The sequence below is a fragment of the Microtus oregoni genome, unplaced genomic scaffold (genome assembly GCF_018167655.1).
Source record: "Microtus oregoni isolate MIOR12 unplaced genomic scaffold, Mior012 000013F_ref0000133, whole genome shotgun sequence".
Classification (NCBI taxonomy): Eukaryota; Metazoa; Chordata; class Mammalia; order Rodentia; family Cricetidae; genus Microtus; species Microtus oregoni.
This window is the reverse complement of record NW_024543072.1, coordinates 3516612-3535891: the sequence shown is the minus strand read 5'-3', so window position 1 is coordinate 3535891 and position 19280 is coordinate 3516612. Positions and strand designations below refer to the sequence as shown.

At 48.4% G+C, this 19280-nt stretch overlaps 1 protein-coding gene across 16 annotated transcripts in view; it reads right to left on the bottom strand.

Moving 5' to 3' along the window:
* Positions 1–19280, bottom strand: part of Cacna1d (calcium voltage-gated channel subunit alpha1 D) — a 309902-nt gene that overhangs the window by 17250 nt on the left and 273372 nt on the right. For 14 of the 16 annotated variants that reach the window (XR_005975392.1, XR_005975393.1, XM_041662363.1 and 11 more), the window contains 7 exons: positions 17092–17183; positions 15815–15974; positions 15153–15280; positions 14914–15010; positions 13427–13529; positions 11792–11893; positions 7195–7325 (listed from right to left, as the gene is read on the bottom strand). Coding sequence is in view for 14 of the 16 variants with exons in the window: in XM_041662363.1 (XP_041518297.1) it covers positions 7195–7325; positions 11792–11893; positions 13427–13529; positions 14914–15010; positions 15153–15280; positions 15815–15974; positions 17092–17183 (813 nt within the window). In the remaining 2 variants the exon portion in view is untranslated. Of the gene's footprint in view, positions 1–2908; positions 3331–7194; positions 7326–11791; positions 11894–13426; positions 13530–14913; positions 15011–15152; positions 15281–15814; positions 15975–17091; positions 17184–19280 lie in introns of those variants that run through there. The other 2 variants (XM_041662374.1, XM_041662375.1) reach the window with 1 other exon arrangement.

Below are 19280 nucleotides of genomic sequence, written 5' to 3'. Positions count from 1 at the left end.
GAGAACTGCTGACCAGACCATCCTCCAGCAAGTGACACCACCATGACCACAGTGTCAGCTTTCTTCTACTCCTCCCTACCTCTGTTCATTACGTGGCCTCTCTACGCTAGCCTCTACCTCTTCCTTAAGTTCCAGCATTGCAGGCACGCACTAACACATCTGGCTGCCTTCAACACTTCACCTGGCTTAATTTCCCATTATCCCAAAGAGCCAACTTTCTCAGGCCTAAGATAAGCCAAGGAGAGTAAGTTCACCCAGGTACCCACTCACCTGGGAACCCTAAGTTTTACTTACCAAGTTCCTTCCTAAAGACAACTGAGCAGTGATATGTTAGGCTATGAAGGGATGCTAGGTGCATATTAGTAATAACATGCTATCATAATAAGAGCCTTTACTATTTGATCATTTGCCTTAACTTCTTTTCCATTAAGGCTTTTGAGACATAAAGATGGTTGCTTTCAGTACAGTCCAATTTTCGTCTTCCAGGAAGCTCTCAGTCATCCTGTGGACTGATTCTGAACTGGGGATTCCATGAGCCTCCTTCCCACCCTAACCTGGCTTCCCTTGGCGGATGCTGCTGGTCTCTGTCACATCTGATCCAAGAACTAAAAGTTTAGCATCATGGATCCATCCAGGAGCTGGGTATTAGGTTTGCTGGGCTTGTCTTCGGGAATTTCAGACATGACTTCATTATTCCTTCATGTCTTCCTTTCTACTGAACGCTTACTCTTCTGCCAGGACCCTGAGAGAAAATAACAGAGGCTTCTGAGGCTTGACTGCAATCTGAGTATCAGGAAGCCTGGTCCTCTGTGTACGGAAGTTGGGGGCCGTTCTCTCTGCAATCAACTCTGTTTCTTCGTAACATCAGCCTTGTAGGCAAATGAACATTTCCTAGCTTCTGTGGGTTTAGGTGATATACAGAGAAAGGCCTGTGTACCTCTACCCATTAGAACTATACGAGAATCTAGTGATCTACCAGAAGCGATCTCAAGGCTGGGTGGGGAGGTGAGACAGGGAAGCTGCTTGCCTAAGGGATAATCATTTATTTGACCTATGTCTGCAAGGCTAACCAGTTTCCCTCTCATGGGTGATGTATGAGTTCTCTCTGCTACAGTGGCTACCCCGGGTACCACTTTACAGTGGTGATTCCAGAGGCCCTGCTAAGATGAGATTAGCCCTGTGGTTGCTGGAGCATGGAGAAATTTGGGAGAGGGGCCAGGCTGTTGGCCCAATCTGAGAGACTTGAATGCTGTGGCAGATCATTACTGTCAGACATGAGTGGGCTCTGACCTCCCCCAAGGGGGTCAGGCACACCAAGGTATTTGTCTTGGCTCATGCATTCCCACACCACCCACAATGGTCTTCAAACTATGAGGATGGAAAACACTCACACAAACTCCCAGCCTCACTATTGTCTGTTCAAGGGTCTCAGCTGGGCCTGTCTCCACAGTGAGGTCAGGAGGCCCACTGTAGTATAGGAAGGTGAAGTCACATGGCAAGGAACCTCTGTGGTCAGGGGCAAATGTCACAGGCACAAGATGTCACTAGAGAAGACTCCTCTAGGCTTACCTGAAATAGGCCTGAAGGAGTCATGCTGCCCACGGCAGGGGCCCTATCCATTTCAGCCTGGCCTTCAGGGTAGCTGCACCCCAGAGATTCTTGGAGGAGCTCTTCTTTGTACCAGAACAGGGCTGCCCAGAGTCCTGGTCCCTCCTCCTCGCCCTTCCACCACACCCCATTCTCCCCACCCACTCATGTCATGAACACACAGGCACACACCCCACTCCAGGCCAAGCAAAATGGAGCAGTGGACTGGAAGTCCTTCTTCTTTCTCTCCCCCTACCTCTTGTCTTTTATTCTTCCCCATTAACTCTGCTCTTTGAATGCTGGCCCTCCTTGGCCATTCTGGGCATCTTGAGCTAATAGCAGAGGTATAGACTTGACCCGTTCTGGGGATGGGTTTAAGGTTTAAGAGCAATGCCCTCATCAGACAACATTTTGGGCAAAAAGTCTGCTGTTGTTACTGTGTGAGAACGTGACCTGACAAGTTACCTGTTTGCATCTTTGCACGTTCCCTAGTGTCTTAAAAAAAGGGGGAGAATTCCTCTCGATGGATGACTACAGTACAGAACAGAAAAGAGATCAAACCAAACCAAGAATTTCTTAAAGTTCTGGTAGTAAACAGGCATATGATATTATTATTGTTGTAGTCTTAATAATAAGCAATTATACGTCCAAGGAGCTTTACAGTCACTTAGCTATTCCTCACAACAGCCCTGTGAGGTAGGTCGACATTGTTACCCCCATTTTACAGATGGGGAAACTGAGGCACAGAGAGGTTAAGTGTCTTGCCCAAGGTCACACAGCAAGTGAATGCTGGAGCTGGGACTAGAACCCAGGTTCCCTGACTCCCAGTGTCCTTGAAACTAGGCCATACTGCTTCCAAAGAGGCATCCCAGACTGGCTCTGAGCGCGAGTTAGAGACAGACAATGTTAGATGAGGTTTGGGTATGTGGCATTTCCCATAGAAACGGTAAGATGGAACCTGAGGTCTGCCTGGTTGGTTTTGGCATGCGGGTATATGTGTTAGTTTCAGTGGGTGTGTTTGAGCTTCCTGGCCTTCCACTTATTAGTGCGTTCTGGACTGGGTCACTGCAGCAAGCAGGGCCGGGCACCCAGTCAGGAGGGCACGGCACACTGGCATAAAAATGGAACTCTCTGCTCAGTGCCAATCAGCCTGCCAGTCTTTGGGAGTCTGGGCAAAAACTAGGGATGCAGGACTTTGAGATGGAGTCAGCTGCCCACCTTAGGCAGGTCTGCTTAATCCTTTTTAATATATATATATATATATATCTAATATATATATATCATTTAATTGTATTTATTTATTTATTTATTTACTGGCCAACATCAGCAAGTTGTGTTCATTTCATTTCTCTATGGGGCAGCTGCCCTTCTCCTTTGCTCTCTTTCTCTCTCTCTCACTCTGTCCCTTTCACTGAGTCTCTGGTTTGGAAGGGAAAAACCGTAACTCATACATTTCCCTTCCATGAAAAGGAGCCACCATGAGCAGTGTCCGCAACAGGCAGCCATGGCTCCACGGGTGAGCCACGGCCCCGCTTCTGCCTTCCAGAGGAGTGCCTTGCTCGGAAGGGGTCTCCCCGGGGCTTTGGGATTGCTCTTGCCTGCATTTCTCCTGAAATGCTGCGTCAGTAGAAATAAGCCCGAGTGTGAGCTTGCCCTTTCAAGGCCTTAGCCACAAGCGCCTTCGGACTAACCAGCTTGGTGCGGTAGCTCAGGCAGAGAACTCTAAAGCATCCGTTCAAGCATCTGAAACAAACGAATCAGCCAGTGAAATCCCATCTGTTAGCATCTATTCTCCTCTTACATTAAAAAAGGAAAACATATATAGATATATAAAAGAGCAATGCTATGGCTTCAGGTGGAATCATAGTTCTTTAAAAAAAAAAAAAAAAGAATCTCACTGCCTTCCAGATTAAGGTGACAGGATTAACAGGACCACACGTAGGTCAGATCTCTGGGAGGAACTAAGCTGTCTTTGTGCACCGTGCCTGAGAAGGCCACAGTAAGGAACACTGAAGACTAATAGCTAGTTTCAATACCACCTGCATCTCCCAACCACCCCCATCTGTGGCCAAGGCATAGACCTTAAAGCCACTCAACCTAAACACCTAATCCTGCAGAGCTGTAGAACGGGCTCCTTAAATCCAACTTCTAAACAGACAAAGGACTAGCTGCCTGGGGTTCCCTATGGTTCATCTGGATGGCTTCTCACATGGAGGACATTGTCCCCAGACTCCATGAGAGCAGACAAAAGGCTTGAATGTCAAAACAAAGAGAAATGAACAAAACTCTCCCCACTTTGGGGCCTTTTGGAGCACGTGGCATCCCAGAGGCCCTCTCTGGAGGTGCAATGGGACTGCAGGAGAGGGGACTGAGAATTTCTGGGGCTGCATGACTATGTTTCTTTATTTCTTTGTTCACTGTGGAAACTTGCAGGTCACTCGGATGCAGCAACATGGATGAAGAGCAAATGCTGAGTCAAATTAAAGGGAACATGTTTTGCGATGAGCGGGCTAGAACAGAACGGCTGTGTGCAGCTTCTCTCTGGCTCCTATCATAGAAGGGCGAGAGACTGGATGATGGGGATGAAGAGAAAGATGGAGTGGATGAATGGAAAGTGCACACTCACTCAGACCACAGAGGCCAGAGGACACAGGTGCCCAGCTCCACCCGATGCAGAGGCAGGAGCATCTTCAGCCATGACCCACCACAGGGAAGGTTGACAACACTTGGTCTGAACACAAGGAGACCAGGATGAGCCCACAGGGTTCAGACCACAGTGTGCCTGTGCCCTTGAGAGCCATGACATGGAATGGGCGTGTGGAGCTTGAGTGCCAGTTCCGAGAGCTCTTCAGACAGACCTCACTCTGCAGGCCAGCACGCACAAGCTAGGCTGTTCACACAGTAATTGCCACAATCCACTTCCCACTACAAGCAGCCCAGGAGCCATGCCTGAGGTACCCTGTTGCCAAAATCATGTTGCTCCTTTCTCAATCAGCCAAAGCCCCTCGGCAGCTGTCTCAAGGGTGCCTTTCTCCCACGACTGAGCCCAGTTCCCTACCTGCCACATCACCCATGATATTTCATAACACAGAAATGGAAGCCTTCTTATGCACTAATTAAATGTAGAATAACACTCACACTTAAAGCCATTTCTATAGCAGTGGAAGCCAAAAATGTAATTAGAATTATCCATCAAGGAGACAAACATTTTCTATTTTTAATGCTTGTTTCAGAATCAAATGCCTTTTCAGAATTTAACTGTCAAGATTATAAACACAACTTAATTTTCTATGCTGTATGCTTAATATAAATTACAGCCCTAGCCTCAATTCTCAATAGAACCATGGAAAAATGTATTTGTATCATATAACTGGAAATATTTGCCTTTTACCAATGAAATTAAACTTTCTTTAAATAATAAAAATGAAAAGTCTTAAGCGGGAGAAAAGCCTCAACATTATTTTAACATAAGGTGGTTGTCTCCACCCAGAACCTTCATGGCATACTGTTGGTTGGTACCATCTGAGCCTTCCTTCAAGGCTCAGTAAACTCCATATGCGGTGACTATTTAAGCCATGTGCTGTTTACGCTATTTTAGACACAGAAACACCCATCCAGCCACCAGAGCAAGCCTTAGGGCTTCAGAAAAGCTCTTAACCCATGCCCCATACACACACTTCCGAGTCTTTCCATATAGACCCTTCCCTGGAACCCGAGAGTCTCTTAACTCAGACACAACCTCACTCGACAAACTGTGACATAAGCTGCAGCAGAGAGATCAATTCTAGAGCAGACTAGAGTTCTAGAGCAGCAAGGCATTCTGGGTAGGCAGGGTGTATCCACCAAGCTCGGAAATTCAGTCAGTCTGTCCTACAGGGCTGAAGATCATGCGAGGGGGCGCTCTGCTCTCCGCCGGTGGCCAATCTCGTCTGCCGCCACCAGGAACATACAAACCAGGGACCGACTCAAATCTGCAAACTCAAGCTTTTAAGATTTTGTCACGAGAGGCTGCTTATGAGTTAGAGTCACAGCAGTCATGTCTGCAAACCGGATCAGCAGGAGGGAGGTGAGAGCTTACATTGAAGCCTATGACCTGAGATGGCAGCCAACCAGATGGCTGAGCCTACAACTCACATGATCGGGGACGAAAGAACCCAGACTGACTTGAACAGATGTGGGTGACCACCTGTCCCACCAGCGAGGTATTGTTCAACCCTTAGGATCTCCCCATGACTCATCCGGCCACTGCCCCCAGGTCATCTGCTAACCTGTGATACACACACCCCATATCCCTCAACCACCACAATCCTTCATCCTTACTCATACTCTTTCTCCCAGCGAGATCACACTCAGGCCTTAGCTTCCAGTTACCCCTTGGAACACACAACGATGTTGCGTATTTGCTCCCAGAACAAAGCGCAGGACTGCTCCATGTTGTATCTTAGGTCAACACTCACAAGGCCACGTTTAAGAACCATGAGAACAGGGACATAAGAGTAACTTTCATGTCAACTTTTGGAGAAGCAAGGAAAACATCTTTGTTTGTGACGGACTGAAGGCACTCCGGGTAGCATGGACAGCTGGACTTAGGACAGCTGTCACTCTCCATATATCCTTGCTCTGCTTCTTAGCATCTGTCCCCAGTTCTCTTTAAACACCACAGGCCTCTGAACTACCTTCTCTAGCTTCCCTGCCTGAAAATCCTAGCATGATTCCTTGTCTCTCCAAGCCTGCCCACCCAGAGCTCTGGACATCTTTAGGATTCTATCACCTTTAGATGCCTGAGCCCTGATTGAACCAGATATTACTAAATGTCACACCCACACTCTGGGGGCCTGGAAGGGATAACCTTGCACATGCACGCATATGTGCCTGTGTGTGAGCTTGCGTGCATGCGTGTGTGAAGGGGCAGGTCCTAGAGGAAGGGGGATGGGCCAGAGACTGGCCTGTGTATAGTTCTTGCACAGCAAGCCTCACTGCCATTGGGAGACAGCAAACAGACACAGACATGCCACACACACACACACACACACACACACACACACACACACACACACAGAGTACATACTAGGGAGTGATGGATGCTATTGAAATGGACCAAAAACCAACAAGCCGTGGGGTAAGAAACAAACAAAAACAAAACAAAGCACTTGTGTTCAGATGGAAAGCTGTTCACTGGGCAGCCAGTCCCTGAGCCCAAGGCTATGGGAAGAGGGGCCTGCCTAGGGGACGCTGCCTTCAGCCTAAAGGATGCTGCCTTTGGCCTAGGGGACGCTGCCTTCGGCCTAGGGGATGCTGCCTTTGGAGAAGACCCAGGTGGCTAGGGCATGAGGTGAGCATTCACTCCTTTCCCATCATGGCTGTCCTGGGGGCCTTGCACAGACCAGATGGTGGCAGGTGCCAGGTTCAACGGAGAAGACAAGTAAGGGAGGAAGGACTTACCTTGTGGCTCAGAAAGGGCTACTCCACAGTGTGGGGAGTGTGCGGTATCTCAGTTTAAACAAAATCCTCTGGCACTGCTCAACCATCAATAGTCAGCTCTCTAGTATCTCAAATTAAAGCTGGCGACATTGTTAGTGACAAGAACAGAACAAGAGGACAATTCACCTGCAGGGCAATCGTGGTGTTCTTCGCGGGGTACTTCCCCACCAGGCCTTGTTCTTTCCGTTTCTTGAATTTCCTAAAGTAGTCCTGTATCAGGAAAGTGGCATAGAACTTCCCCACGGTTACCTCATCATCTAAACGGAGAGACCAGACACAGCTCTCCCGAATCAGCACATTTGGACCAAGAGCCTAAACCCTCACTTCTGGTCAGGGCGGGGGTGGGGCGGGATAGTGCGCGAAAGGCACCAGGCTCTCAGTCTATCACAGGGGTTGCTCAGTCTAGCAAGAAGCAAAGCTTTGCAAAGCAGTTAAGGCTCAAAGTTAGAGTCAGTTAAAACAAACTGATCCTCAAACTGGCAGAAGGTAATGCATATTTATCACGAGTTTAAGAGAGTAGCGTATTAGTAACAGTATGAAGCGCCACCTTGGTTATTACTTAAAATAAACATTACAAAACAGAAAGGCCTTGCAGGCCACATTTCCCGCCCTGTGCATAGAGATTTGCATGTGTAATTACCATAAGCATCGAATGCAATTAAGCATCCAAATCCCCATGTCACAAGATGGAGGCCTAGAAAGGTGACATGAGCTTGGAAGGAGAGGAAGGTCGGAACAGAGACTGCAGCTCCAGATCTCACACGCTCCCCCACTCTTTGCCAATAAGCTCCGAGACCATTTCTTGGTTTGAAATTCACCACGACTGGATTTTTGCACTGCGATGACAGCTCCATCTAACCTCAGCACTGAGCAGGCTCTATTTCTGCTCTGGTCAGAAACAACCTCCAGCATGTATCGCTCGGGAATCAGAACTCTTCTGGCAACTTTGAAGGTAGATGCATGAGGCAGAATAGGGGCTCCGACTGTCTCATGGTAAACCGTAGGGGACATGTCAGTGTGTCCCGTGCCCTGACCACAAAGGTCTTCTGGGTAGAAACTGGCAAGGCTACATTAGCAGCCGAGCTTGTGTGGGGCTGTGTTGGGGGTTGCATGCTGTCTGACGGGACCTAAAAAGCATGGGAAGAGGAACAGCTGTGGGTGCTTGGGCTTCTGGTAAAGCTGGCCTTGCAAGAGTCATGTGGATGGAGTCACGAGGATCAACCTGTCTAAGATTATAGTCTCCCCTATAAAATGGGGCTCCCATCTTAGAAGAACTGAGGATGTGGAAGAGAAGATGTGCAAGGCACTCGAACCCTGGTGTAGGCTGCTCTCGAGTTGAGTGTCCTTCAATCACAAGCCATCGGTCACTACTGTTTCAAAGCAAGCCAACACGATCACTTACTGAAGTGGATGATAGAGCATAGGCGGTTTGGGGCCGCTGGGACCCACTGAGTCCACGGATAGAACTTCGGTGGGTTTTATTTAGTACCCGCTTGTGATGGAGCACCCTGAGACTGTTGGGCCACTTTGGACAGCTTCTCCAGTCCCTTTTGCCAGAAGGTGCTCAGCATTATCTGACAGGCTGTCTTGGGGTGGGTTGGACGTGATAAATGTTAAATTCCTTCTGAGCCCAAGCCAAGAAAGATGTGGTGGAGGGGTTGCTGAAGAAAACTGAGGGCTCTCTGACTGGCTCTGACTGGCCCTGACTGGTTCTGACTGGCCAGTTCATCTACCCCATCCAGCAAGGCACCCTGTCTGGGTATGGGGGGACTGTGTCCAAACCCGGTTCATGTTCCTCACACAAACTCTACATACGGTTCTGCTTACCCGTCTAAGAAAGGGAGAGGTTACATGACTGGACCAGGTCAACTGGCCTGGATCTGAGCCCAGGGCCCTCTCCTCCTCCAGCCCTAGCTCTCCACTAAGAGCCTGGCTCTAGCCATGTCCAACACCCGCTTTCCTTTGAGTTGCCTCTCAAGTTGTTCCTAGTGCTTTTCTAGTAGACCATGGCTGCTGGGACAGCATAGCCCCAGAGCCCAAAATCTCTGCCACCTTCAACAAGCAGATATCTTTTGTATTTCAAGGCCCCATGAGCCTTGGAAGACTCCCTGACTCAATGTAGAGGATCACTGTGTTCATCTATACCAGGATGTTTCTGGTAAGAGAAGTTCTGGCTTTCTCTTCAGCTCTGGAGTGGCAGGGCAGGATTCAAGGATGACCTGATTATCTTCCCTGAGAAAAAGCAGTGCTGAGAGACCTGGATGAACAAGATCTCTAAAGATCAAGAAAAGCTAAGGCTTGAGCAGGACAGGGAAGGAATGGAGAGAAGAAATGCCATCTGGGCTCAGTAGAACACAGAGCAGACCCAGAACCAGACAGACAGCAGGAGGATCTCTGAGGGAGAGGAGCTTCTAAAGAGAAAGGGAACCCATGAACGAGCAGAGACAAAAGGGCACTGAGAACCCAGGCAAGATTCCAGTTTGAGACATCTCCACATCATGGCAGGAGTGGCAAGGCTGCAGGCACAGAGCAGAGAGGCAAGTGATCCCAGGATGTCCTCCCCAGCTGGTTCCTGACATCACCTGTCCATCAAGCTCACAGCGAGCTGTGATAGCTCAGAGCACATCCCAAAAGCTGCCTAGACAAACATCACCAGCTCTGAGGTCACCTGAGCACCCTCAGGGCACAGGCCCACCACTCAGTCTGCTCTCCCTAACCACATCATACTGTGGGAGACACTAACACCTGGAAACACCGTCTGTCTGTCCCAAGGGAGGGACCATGGTGTCATGTTTTCAGTGTGCCATGATGAGGAAAAAGATGGGAACTACTGGTCTACTGGGAGATAAGAGAAAAAAAATGAAAAAGACCAATGATGAATACAGACACTGAAACCCAACCAGAGTCATCCACTAAGCCTGAATGCCACTGCTGCTTGTTCTCCTTTGGTGCAAATGTCCCTAAATGAGATGTAAATAGATAAGCAGGTGCTACATTGGGCACAGGAATGGGCACTACAGAATCTCGTGGAGCATTCCACCTCTTCCTAAGACTCTAGTTCTTTCTTCTCAGGTATCATAATGCCTCTGGCTGCTATCGGGGAACAGACTGACATCTATCATCCTAAACCCCAAACCATGTAAAGAAACACAAAGAACTACCAGGCCCCAGAAATGGGGGATGCATTCATCCTTTCTGAGAAGTTTAATAGAGATAAATGTTGATCAGTTTTCAAAGGAAGGGAGTTTAGATAATAAGCCAAATTCTGAACTGGTTTTCCTAGTAAGATAAAAAGAAGTGGGGCGTCCCAGTGATGCAGGGGACACTCTTCAAGCATACCTTGTGTGAGGGGGGCTATTCCTGCAGGCATTAGATGGGCCACCATGGAGGTGGTGTTTCCAAAGAGACAGAGTTGGAACAAGAGAGAGGTGAGTGTCTCGGGTTAGTGTGCAGAAGGTTTACACAGACAGGCACAGCCCACTATTCTGAAGCATGCATCTGTATTTCAGGAAACAATGTAGGGGAATCCAGTTGGCAAGAGATAACTCTGATTCCATGCCACCACCCTAAAACAGAATTGCTTCAGAATATTCTGAGAGTTGAAAGGAATGGAGGCTGCAGAGAGAGCGCAAGCGTAGTGGTTACAACAGTTTAAAGAGCGGTTCATCTAAGCCATGCGACCACTTGGATGTGCAGCTGAAAGGAAAAAAAAAGGAAACCAAGAGGAGTTTTAAAAGTGCAGAATCAGGTGTGGGGAGCTGGGGGTCTTCAAATGGGAATTTCCCCCCAACTTTGGTCATTTCTTTCTGAGTTGTTTTCCCAGAGGTGAGCCAGTGGCTAGGCCAGCTATGGGTGGCCTGAATCACCAATGAAAGCCAATCCCACTTAAGAAGCAGAACTGGCTAATAATACACGGCTCCCTCTGTCCTCCAGGAGGCACAGGATTCGGCTTCCAAATCTGAACCACGTCATCCTATTAAAGCTCGATTTGTTGTGAAACATAGCAGATGTTTATCATACATCCAGGCCAGGCTGAGCTGGACGGCTGGGGGGCGGGGGCACTGGGTGAGCAGATTCTGCACTTTTAAAACTTGAAACAAAACGGTTGGAAAATAACCATCTCACTTCTACGTCCACATGTACTTAAAAAAATAGAGAAACACTATATATATATAATATGTAGATATTATATATATATGTAAAGTTTTAATGTTTAGTCAGTTAATTTGTGATAAATAACAAAAGGAAATAAATAAGCATGCTTGTTAGTTCCACCTCTAGATTCTCATTAAAGGACATTCTTGGTAACTATGGTGGTAAGTCCAGCCTTAAAATTATTTTAGAAGTATTCTTTCCTAAAAACTACCCATTTTTCTCAAGACATTTAAAGGTGGGAACTAGATGTAGGCATTTCTTTTGGGGCAAAACTTACAAGCTTTAAATTTTGTGAGCGCTGTCATTTTTTTTTTACTCATTTTTCTACCGATAGCAAAAACCCTGCTTAGACACGTGGGGTCTGACTCCTCCCCACTGGAGTCGCTCTTTGGCTTGGCTGCCTTCCTATCACCTCAAATATTTTTTTGAAGCCAAAGACTCCTTTGGCTGTGAGGCTCCCACTCTATGGTTTGGTGAGGCATTCCGCAATCCCCTCTGGGCAGGCTGCAGGGGCTACACTGACACTAACTCCTGATCAAGAACTACTTAGGAAGTAGATCACACTGACCACCAGCTGGCGGGACAACTTGGTCAAGTAGCTTCATGCTTGTCTTCTTCCAGATTTTCTTTATCACAGCTCGGAGTTCTTCATTGGCTTGCTCCAAGTTCCCTGAATCCAAAAGGCAAAGAGGGGTATGTGGACGTGGTGTGGACAAGCCTTGCTTCTGTGGCCCAGAACTCTCTCCTGCCCCTGGCTATGCTGTTGGGTTCTTGAATTGCCTTCCTGATAGAGCTTTCCCCTTGGGCTCTTCACTCTGAGTGCCAAGTTTTCTTCCTATATGCAGAAATACTTGCCAAGCCCTCGCAAATGGAAGACCCACCATTGCGGGACAGTCATGTTTCACCTGGGATCCAAGAACTATCCTCTTCTGCCACAGTGCCCTGCTCCAGATAGACTCCCAGACCAACTGCTTCTGTTACTGCCTCCTCCTCTTCTTTATCCTCTTCCATCTCCTCCCCTCCTCTTCCTTGTCCCCATATCCCCTGCCCTCCTTTCTCCCGTCTTCTTTCTTCCCCCTCTCCTTTCTTCTCTAACTCCCCTTCTCTTCTTGCTCCTCTCCACCTCCCCCTTCTCCTTCTCTTTCCCCTCCCCTCTTCTATTGTACCCCAATCATGACATTGTTCTTGCAGACTCTATAGGCACTCACCCTCACCTCACAACCTGACTTCTCCTTGTGTGTCTTACCTACTGATACATCAACACGGACCATCCTACCTTCTGGAACCATTAATGATGTGTGTTTGTAGCCTAAGAGGCACATGTTAGGCCTGAGGAAGTTGGCTTTGCCGGGTAGAGCTCCAGGGCTGTAAAGAACACCCATCCTCTGACTAGATACTGTCTTCTCTCAGCTCCCTTCTTGCCTCTACTTCCTCAGCTCAGGCTCGCTCCCCAGCCTGAGCAGCAAGCTGCTTCCCATGCCACCTAAAAGGCAGGCTCTGAGCTAACCCTGAGGCACATTCCACTGCCTGCTTAGCCAGGTCTGCCCAGGGCTGAGTGTAGCATGATAAGAAGTCCAGCTGGGATTTGGAGCTGCTAGCATGTCTCACACACTAACCATGTGGTGCATGTGGTGTGTGTTTGTGTGTGCGGACGCACGTGCACAGTAATGTCTGCACCATCCACTCTGCCTGCTCAGAACTTTCCCCCGACATCTTTGCATGTGGTTCCTTTTTGTGGACCAAGAAGTTACTGCTTGGAAGGGTGGGTTGCCTTGCTGATGGTGTTGCTGAAGGACAGCTGCAGTGAACCATCTGTGGTTTCTGTCTATGCACCAATACCTTGCCTGTTTCTTCTGCAGTACAGTAAACAGTGTGGCAAGTCAACTTGAGATATTACGGAATAAAGCAAAGTATGAAGGAAAAACAGAAGGGCTGGGAGAGTCAGCTGGCCAGAGATATTCTTCCTGTATTCGTGGCCCTTTCCTGAGGCATCCCATTCATTAAGCGGAAGCCCAGAAGAGAAAATCAAAGTGTGTGTGTGTGTGTGTGTGTGTGTGTGAGAGAGAGAGAGAGAGAGAGAGAGAGAGAGAGAGAGAGAGAGAGAAAGAGAGAGAGAGAGGAAGAGAGAGAGGGGAGGTGGAGGGGGGGTAACATCTCCCCCTCCTGCTACCTGTCCTGTATCCTGCTTCTAGGGAGCACTTACCTTCAGTCTTGATCTTTAGAGCCGTGCGGACCAAAGCAAACAGGGTTGCATTGAACATGACGGTCCCATCACTGTTGAGAGGCATGTTCATGGCGACTAATCTCTGTGGATGAGAAAGAGCACTCAGGAGAACGCACGTGTTCTGTGATGGCCATGACCCTTTTCGATGTCCATTCTCTGTTTGTCCCTCATTCATGCTCTAGTCGACCCTCCCTTCAACTCAACAGCCATTTGGGAGCATCTCTGAGATGGTTAATCATAGGTATCAACGTCTATGGGCACAGCAGGGTGACTGGGACCACCATTCACTTTCCTGACAAATGCTAAGTCAATAAAATGAATGACTTTATGTCTTAAGAACCCTTAGATCCTTCATGTAAAGGAATGTGGAATCCAAACAAAGATAAACTCAGCCAACTGGGTTCTGGGCTCTCTGGACTAGATGGGCTTCCTCAAGAAGTTCAAAAGGCAAACCTTGTATTCCTGTTGCTACAGTAATATGAGATGGTTTCTGTGGGCTGTATGAGAGAAAAACCAACATGAACGAGGACTCCCAACTATCAGTGTGGGGGAATCCCACAGATACCTCAGCTTCATGCCCCAGGGAGGGGCTCTCTAGAATTCTACAGCAGGGAGGCCACATGCGACTTGTCACCATTTCTACCACAGTCAAGTCAGTGTGTACCTGCCACAAACTAGGAGCCAATGTCTACCACCGCCAAGCTAGGTTCTAATGTCTACAACTCCCAAGTTAAGGGTTAAATTAGTTCTTTCCTCATCCGTCTGCGAGGTATTTCCCCACTGTGCTTCCTCAGGGGGTCTCCATGCTGCCTTCTCCTCTTTGCCCATACCCACAGCCCTCATCCTGGCTGCCCAGTTTAGCTCCATCCTGCAGTCTGCTTCTTCATGCTAACACAATCAGCTCTGCAATGGTAACCTGAAATTCATGTTCCTTCCCCAGCTTCATCATTCTCCACAGGACTCAGTGTGACACAGTGTTCAGTCAGATTCAGCTTATGCATGGGGCCCTCTGTCACTTCTCGTGTTCTAGTCAGTGGTTTGCTGTCGGTCAAGATGAGGCTCCTTCTGCCACAGCCTGGACTCTGGATTCCCTCTGCGAAGCCCTTCCCTCCTCTGACTGGCTCCTAGGTCTCCTCTGTTTGTTATGTTGGTTTGGCGGTGCTGGGGACTCAAATCCAGGGCCTTTCACATGTTGGATAAACACTGTCACACGACCTCCTTGCCTTGTCCTAAATATCATTTTCTCGGACATCTAACCAGGTGACAACCTGTAGCATGCCCTTCATCTTCTTACTGTTCCTGGTGGGATTCTAAGTATTGTAAACCTGAGGGTGCCTCCAGTGCAGAAAACACTCATTACTCTCTCCACAGGCCCACCTTAAGGAGAGCCTGGCTGATGTCACAGTGTTTGCGTGTGATTAACAAAGCAGCAAACAAGCTTTCACGTGTGGAGGCAGGACACTCACCTTACATGCTACTCGGTGTGGACACAACTTCCCAAACCCCAGAGGAGGCTGGATTCGTCGGAGCAGAGTGACCACGTCAAGGTGCTTTATCCTTCCCCTGGAAGAAAGCACAGTCTGCGGTCCTAGGCAGCACGGCCTTCCAGGAGCCGTCAGTCCCCCACTTCCACCCGCCCTTCCACGGGAGCCTCCCGACATCCCCAAAGGACGCCCACAAGCCAGGTGGGTGCTTTCCAACCTACTTTGCTTCAGGGTCATATTCTGACCATATTCTTTTGAATTCATCCAAGTGGTGAGGCCCCAGAATAGACCAGTCCCGGGTCAGATAGTCAAAATTGTCCATGATAACAGCCACGAAGAGGTTGATGATCTGGAAATGTGGATCAGGAGGGAATTTCAGAGATGGTAGGGAAGATTCCGTACACTCTCTCTGCCTCCTAACTACAGAGGCAGGGAATACTGGAACCCACGTTGCTGTCGCAGGCCATTAGACTCTCTTGCTGTAGAATGGCTAAGGAAAGGGCAAGCATCTGGCCAGACAGCTTGACACACACTCAGGAGCAGGTGGGTGGGTGCATTAACCAGCACCCAAAAGCACCCTATAATCTTGTAATTTAATGGTAGCTAGAGACAGCTCACACTTTGGGGGCACATAAGCCATGTGCAGTGCCTTTGAAATGTTAGAAAGGAAACAGCAGCCTTCAGTAGCAAGGTGGGCTGGAAATTACGCCCAGCCCATCAGTGAGCTGTGACATGGGCCAGATTAAGCAAGACTTGCCACCTGCCTGGTGGGGTCGAGAGCCTACCAACTGTTTCAAAGCATGACAAGGCAGCACTACTGGTCTGAACCCCAAATGCCACAGTGGTTCTGAAAATGGAAACCGAGGTTCCCGAGGCTGCTTACCAGGAACGCGCAGAGCATGTAAAAGCTGATGAAGTAGACGATGGCGAAGTTGCTCCCGCAAGTGTATTCCTCTCCGGGGTTGTAATCTGAGTCCGGGTCACACAGTTTCCCTGGGAGGCAGGCAAGCATGATCTCCTGCCAGGCTTCTCCTGTGGCACACCTGTTTAAATGAAGGGAAAGGGTTTTAATTGGGGAAACGATGTGCTAACCATTTGGGAAGAAAATTCTTGTGTAAAATATATGTAAAGTGTAGTAATGCCGTTTGGATTAGTGACAGTCTGGAAGCCCCACTTTCAGATATAACTTAGTAACTAGAGGCCCTGGTATAATATGATTTATAAACGTGTCTGATGCAATTCCTTATATAAATGGGTGTTCATCCTCTCCTCTCTCTTCCGCAAACATTCCAATCGCAATGATTTAATGACTAGTCCTCACTGATTTTGTTGAAAGGGAAGAGTTTGAAACCACTCAGGTTATCAATGAGTCCTTAGAGTGGTTGGAGTCATCAGACAATGCTTCTTGGTTTCTGGAAAGTTCTCTCAGTGTGAGGAGGGTTGTTTGCAAAGTTAGTCAGCTTGGGCTAAAGCTAATCCCATAAAGTGTGAGGCTGTACATCTTAAGATGCTGTAATTGGCTTTGCAGAATGTCCCCGTGTTTCTCTGCATTTCTGCTTTCCTAGATGTGTTCTGGAACACTCTTCACGCATAGGTATCTGGCCTACAGTGTTTTTTTCTGGTGGTCTAAGTATCAGCTACAATCCGAATGGCACCCAACAGTTTTAACAATGCAAGGGAAATACTAGTTCTGTTTAAGAAGCCAAAATTGGGGCAGGGGAGAAAGGTCAGTCGGTAAACAGTGTTTGCTGTCCAAGCCTGACGACCGGAGCTCAACTCTCAGAACCCATGACAGGTTAAAGGAGAAGACTGACCCTGATCTCCACATGCACACAGTGCCATGTCCACTCATGAACACTGATCCTATTCATACATACACACGAAATAATAGTAACATGTTAAAAAGATACAAAACAGCTGATCACAGAAGAACATACAATCCCAGCATTTTGAGAGGTGGAGGCAGGAATACTGTCATGAGTTTGAGGCCAGCCCTGACTACAGACTGAGACCCTATTTCGAAACAGACAAAGTAACTAACGAATATAGAACAACAGCAACAACCAAGCAAAAGTCTACCAACAGCCAACAGAGGAGCAAACATCACCCGTCACTCAGAATTCTAGGAGGACCACCCTCCACCCTCGCAGACCCCCTCACCTGAAGAGCAGCAGCACTGCCTGGGGGAACGTCTGGAAGTTGTTGTTCCGATTGATCTGGTTGTTATCTCTCATGGCAACTTTCCCAAACATCTAGATGAGGAAGTTATTAAGGGAGAAAAAAAAAATCAGATTTCTGTCATTATTACAGTTTGGATCTTGAATGTTCTCCCAAAGTTCATGTGATTAGCAGCTTTGTCCCTAAGAGTGGCATTGTTGAGAGGTACAACTTTAAGAGGTGGGGCCTCATGGGAGGTTCTCAGGTCGCTGGGGGTGTGCCTTCACAGGAGAATGTGGGAAGTCTCTCTGAGCCTGTTCAGTGATGGTGTCCTGCCTCATCATGGGGCAAAGCAACGGGGCTAGTTGGTCCTGGATTAGACCACCTAAACTGCAGGCCATAATAAACACTTTCTCTTTATAAGTTAATTATCTCCAATATTTCAGTATGGTCATGCAGTGATGACTAACACAGTCATAGAAAAAGACTCATGTGACTTTTAGAACTAATTCAGGACTCTCTTCGAACCCAGGCTTCCTTAGGACAACCTTCTGCACAGATCTGCTGGGCACAGCGTGTGCCATGCACCAGGTTGGACATTCGAAATACGCTGTCTCAGAGAGGCACGCTGTCACCCCGCAGGAGTCTCTGCCCTGAGGAGAATACAAGGGTGATCAGGCAATGGCAGACAGCCACAGTGAGTGCTGGAACCTGATCCAACCTCGCAGGGAACAGGGAACAGGGAGCAGGGAACAGAAATTTCCCCAGTGCTAGGCAGACAGGACAGGAAGACCCAAAGGGAGCAGTCCATAAGCCTAGAACTGAAGGAGAAGCAGCAGTCAGTTAAGTGAGAAAGGCCAGAGTTCTCCAGATAGAGGAAACGTCTCCTGGAAGGAGCACAATGAATGTCCTGAGGAGGGAAGAGAAGTAGAAAAGAGATAAGACAAAGGGAATGGGATGAAGCCTTGAGGACTTGCCCTCCCCGGGCTGGGTGTAGCACAAATAATTAAAAACCCAGAGACAGATCTTGGGGTTCAACCCGAAGATCAGAAAAGCAAAGCAGCCAGCCACTGGCTCTTCAACCTCAGTCTGAAATGGTGATCCTGCGTCCATGAATCCTCAGAACAAGACTGAGCTATCTATCTCCTTTTATCTTATATTCTTCTCTAGTGCTGGGATTAAAGGTGTGTGCCACCACTGCCCGGTCTGTATGGCTGACCAGTGGGCCTGTTTTACTCTGATCTTCAGGCAAGCTTTATTAAAATACAAATGAAACATCACTACAAGCAGGGCCTTGTGGGCTCTGCCTGCCCAGCAAAGCTTCCCCACCGGAATGAGGAGCAGACTGGCATGGCAGAAGGTCTTGGGTTCTGGCAGATGCCTGCTATGAGAATCTGGAGCTAGGTGGGCAATGAAGCTCACAGAGCCCTGAGCTACCTCTCATCATAACACCCAGCAGCAGGAGCTCATGCTAGTCCATTCCAGGGGCTCTGGTGTGATGGTGGCTCTTTCCTGGAACTCCCAATAAAATTCCTACAAGTACTTCTATGCCTCCAGGACAAAATAAACAAACAAACAAACAAACAATAAATAAATAAATAAATACAGTATCACTCTGTGCTGGAACTACGTCACTTCTCCCAGGTGCACCTCTCGGCAGCCAGAACAACAACATTCTACCAATGTAGGTCATTTGCCTCCGACTCAGGGTACTCAGAGCTGTTTGTTGTCCTCCAGCTACCCCAGGGTATTAGGACCCAGCTGTCAGTGAGGGCCCCAAATCTTTCCCAACCCTGGAGCACACACTTCAGTCTCTCAGCCTAAGGGCCTTGGTCCATGCCCAGCTTTAGTCCTAACCATAGCGTCTGGGTGTATGTGAGAATGCCCGTGTGATCACCAGGCTTTGGGAATGAGTATCACCAGGGCAGAGCATGTGATCGCCAACTGACGACTGGGGCATCTCCTTCCCCACCGGGGCATCTACAGCGTTCTGCGGCTCCGATCGACCACAGGTCTTCCTGTCTATCTCATTTCTTCTAAGACAGGAGTGCAGGTGTGGTCGGGGAGGAGGACTAGCACAGCAGTCTCCCGCTGCATCTCCAACTCTGCATCCTTCTGTGTCTGGTTCCTTCTGGCAGCAGCTCCGTCTTGGGAGTTCAATCCCACCCAAGGGGCCATAACATTCTCTCTCC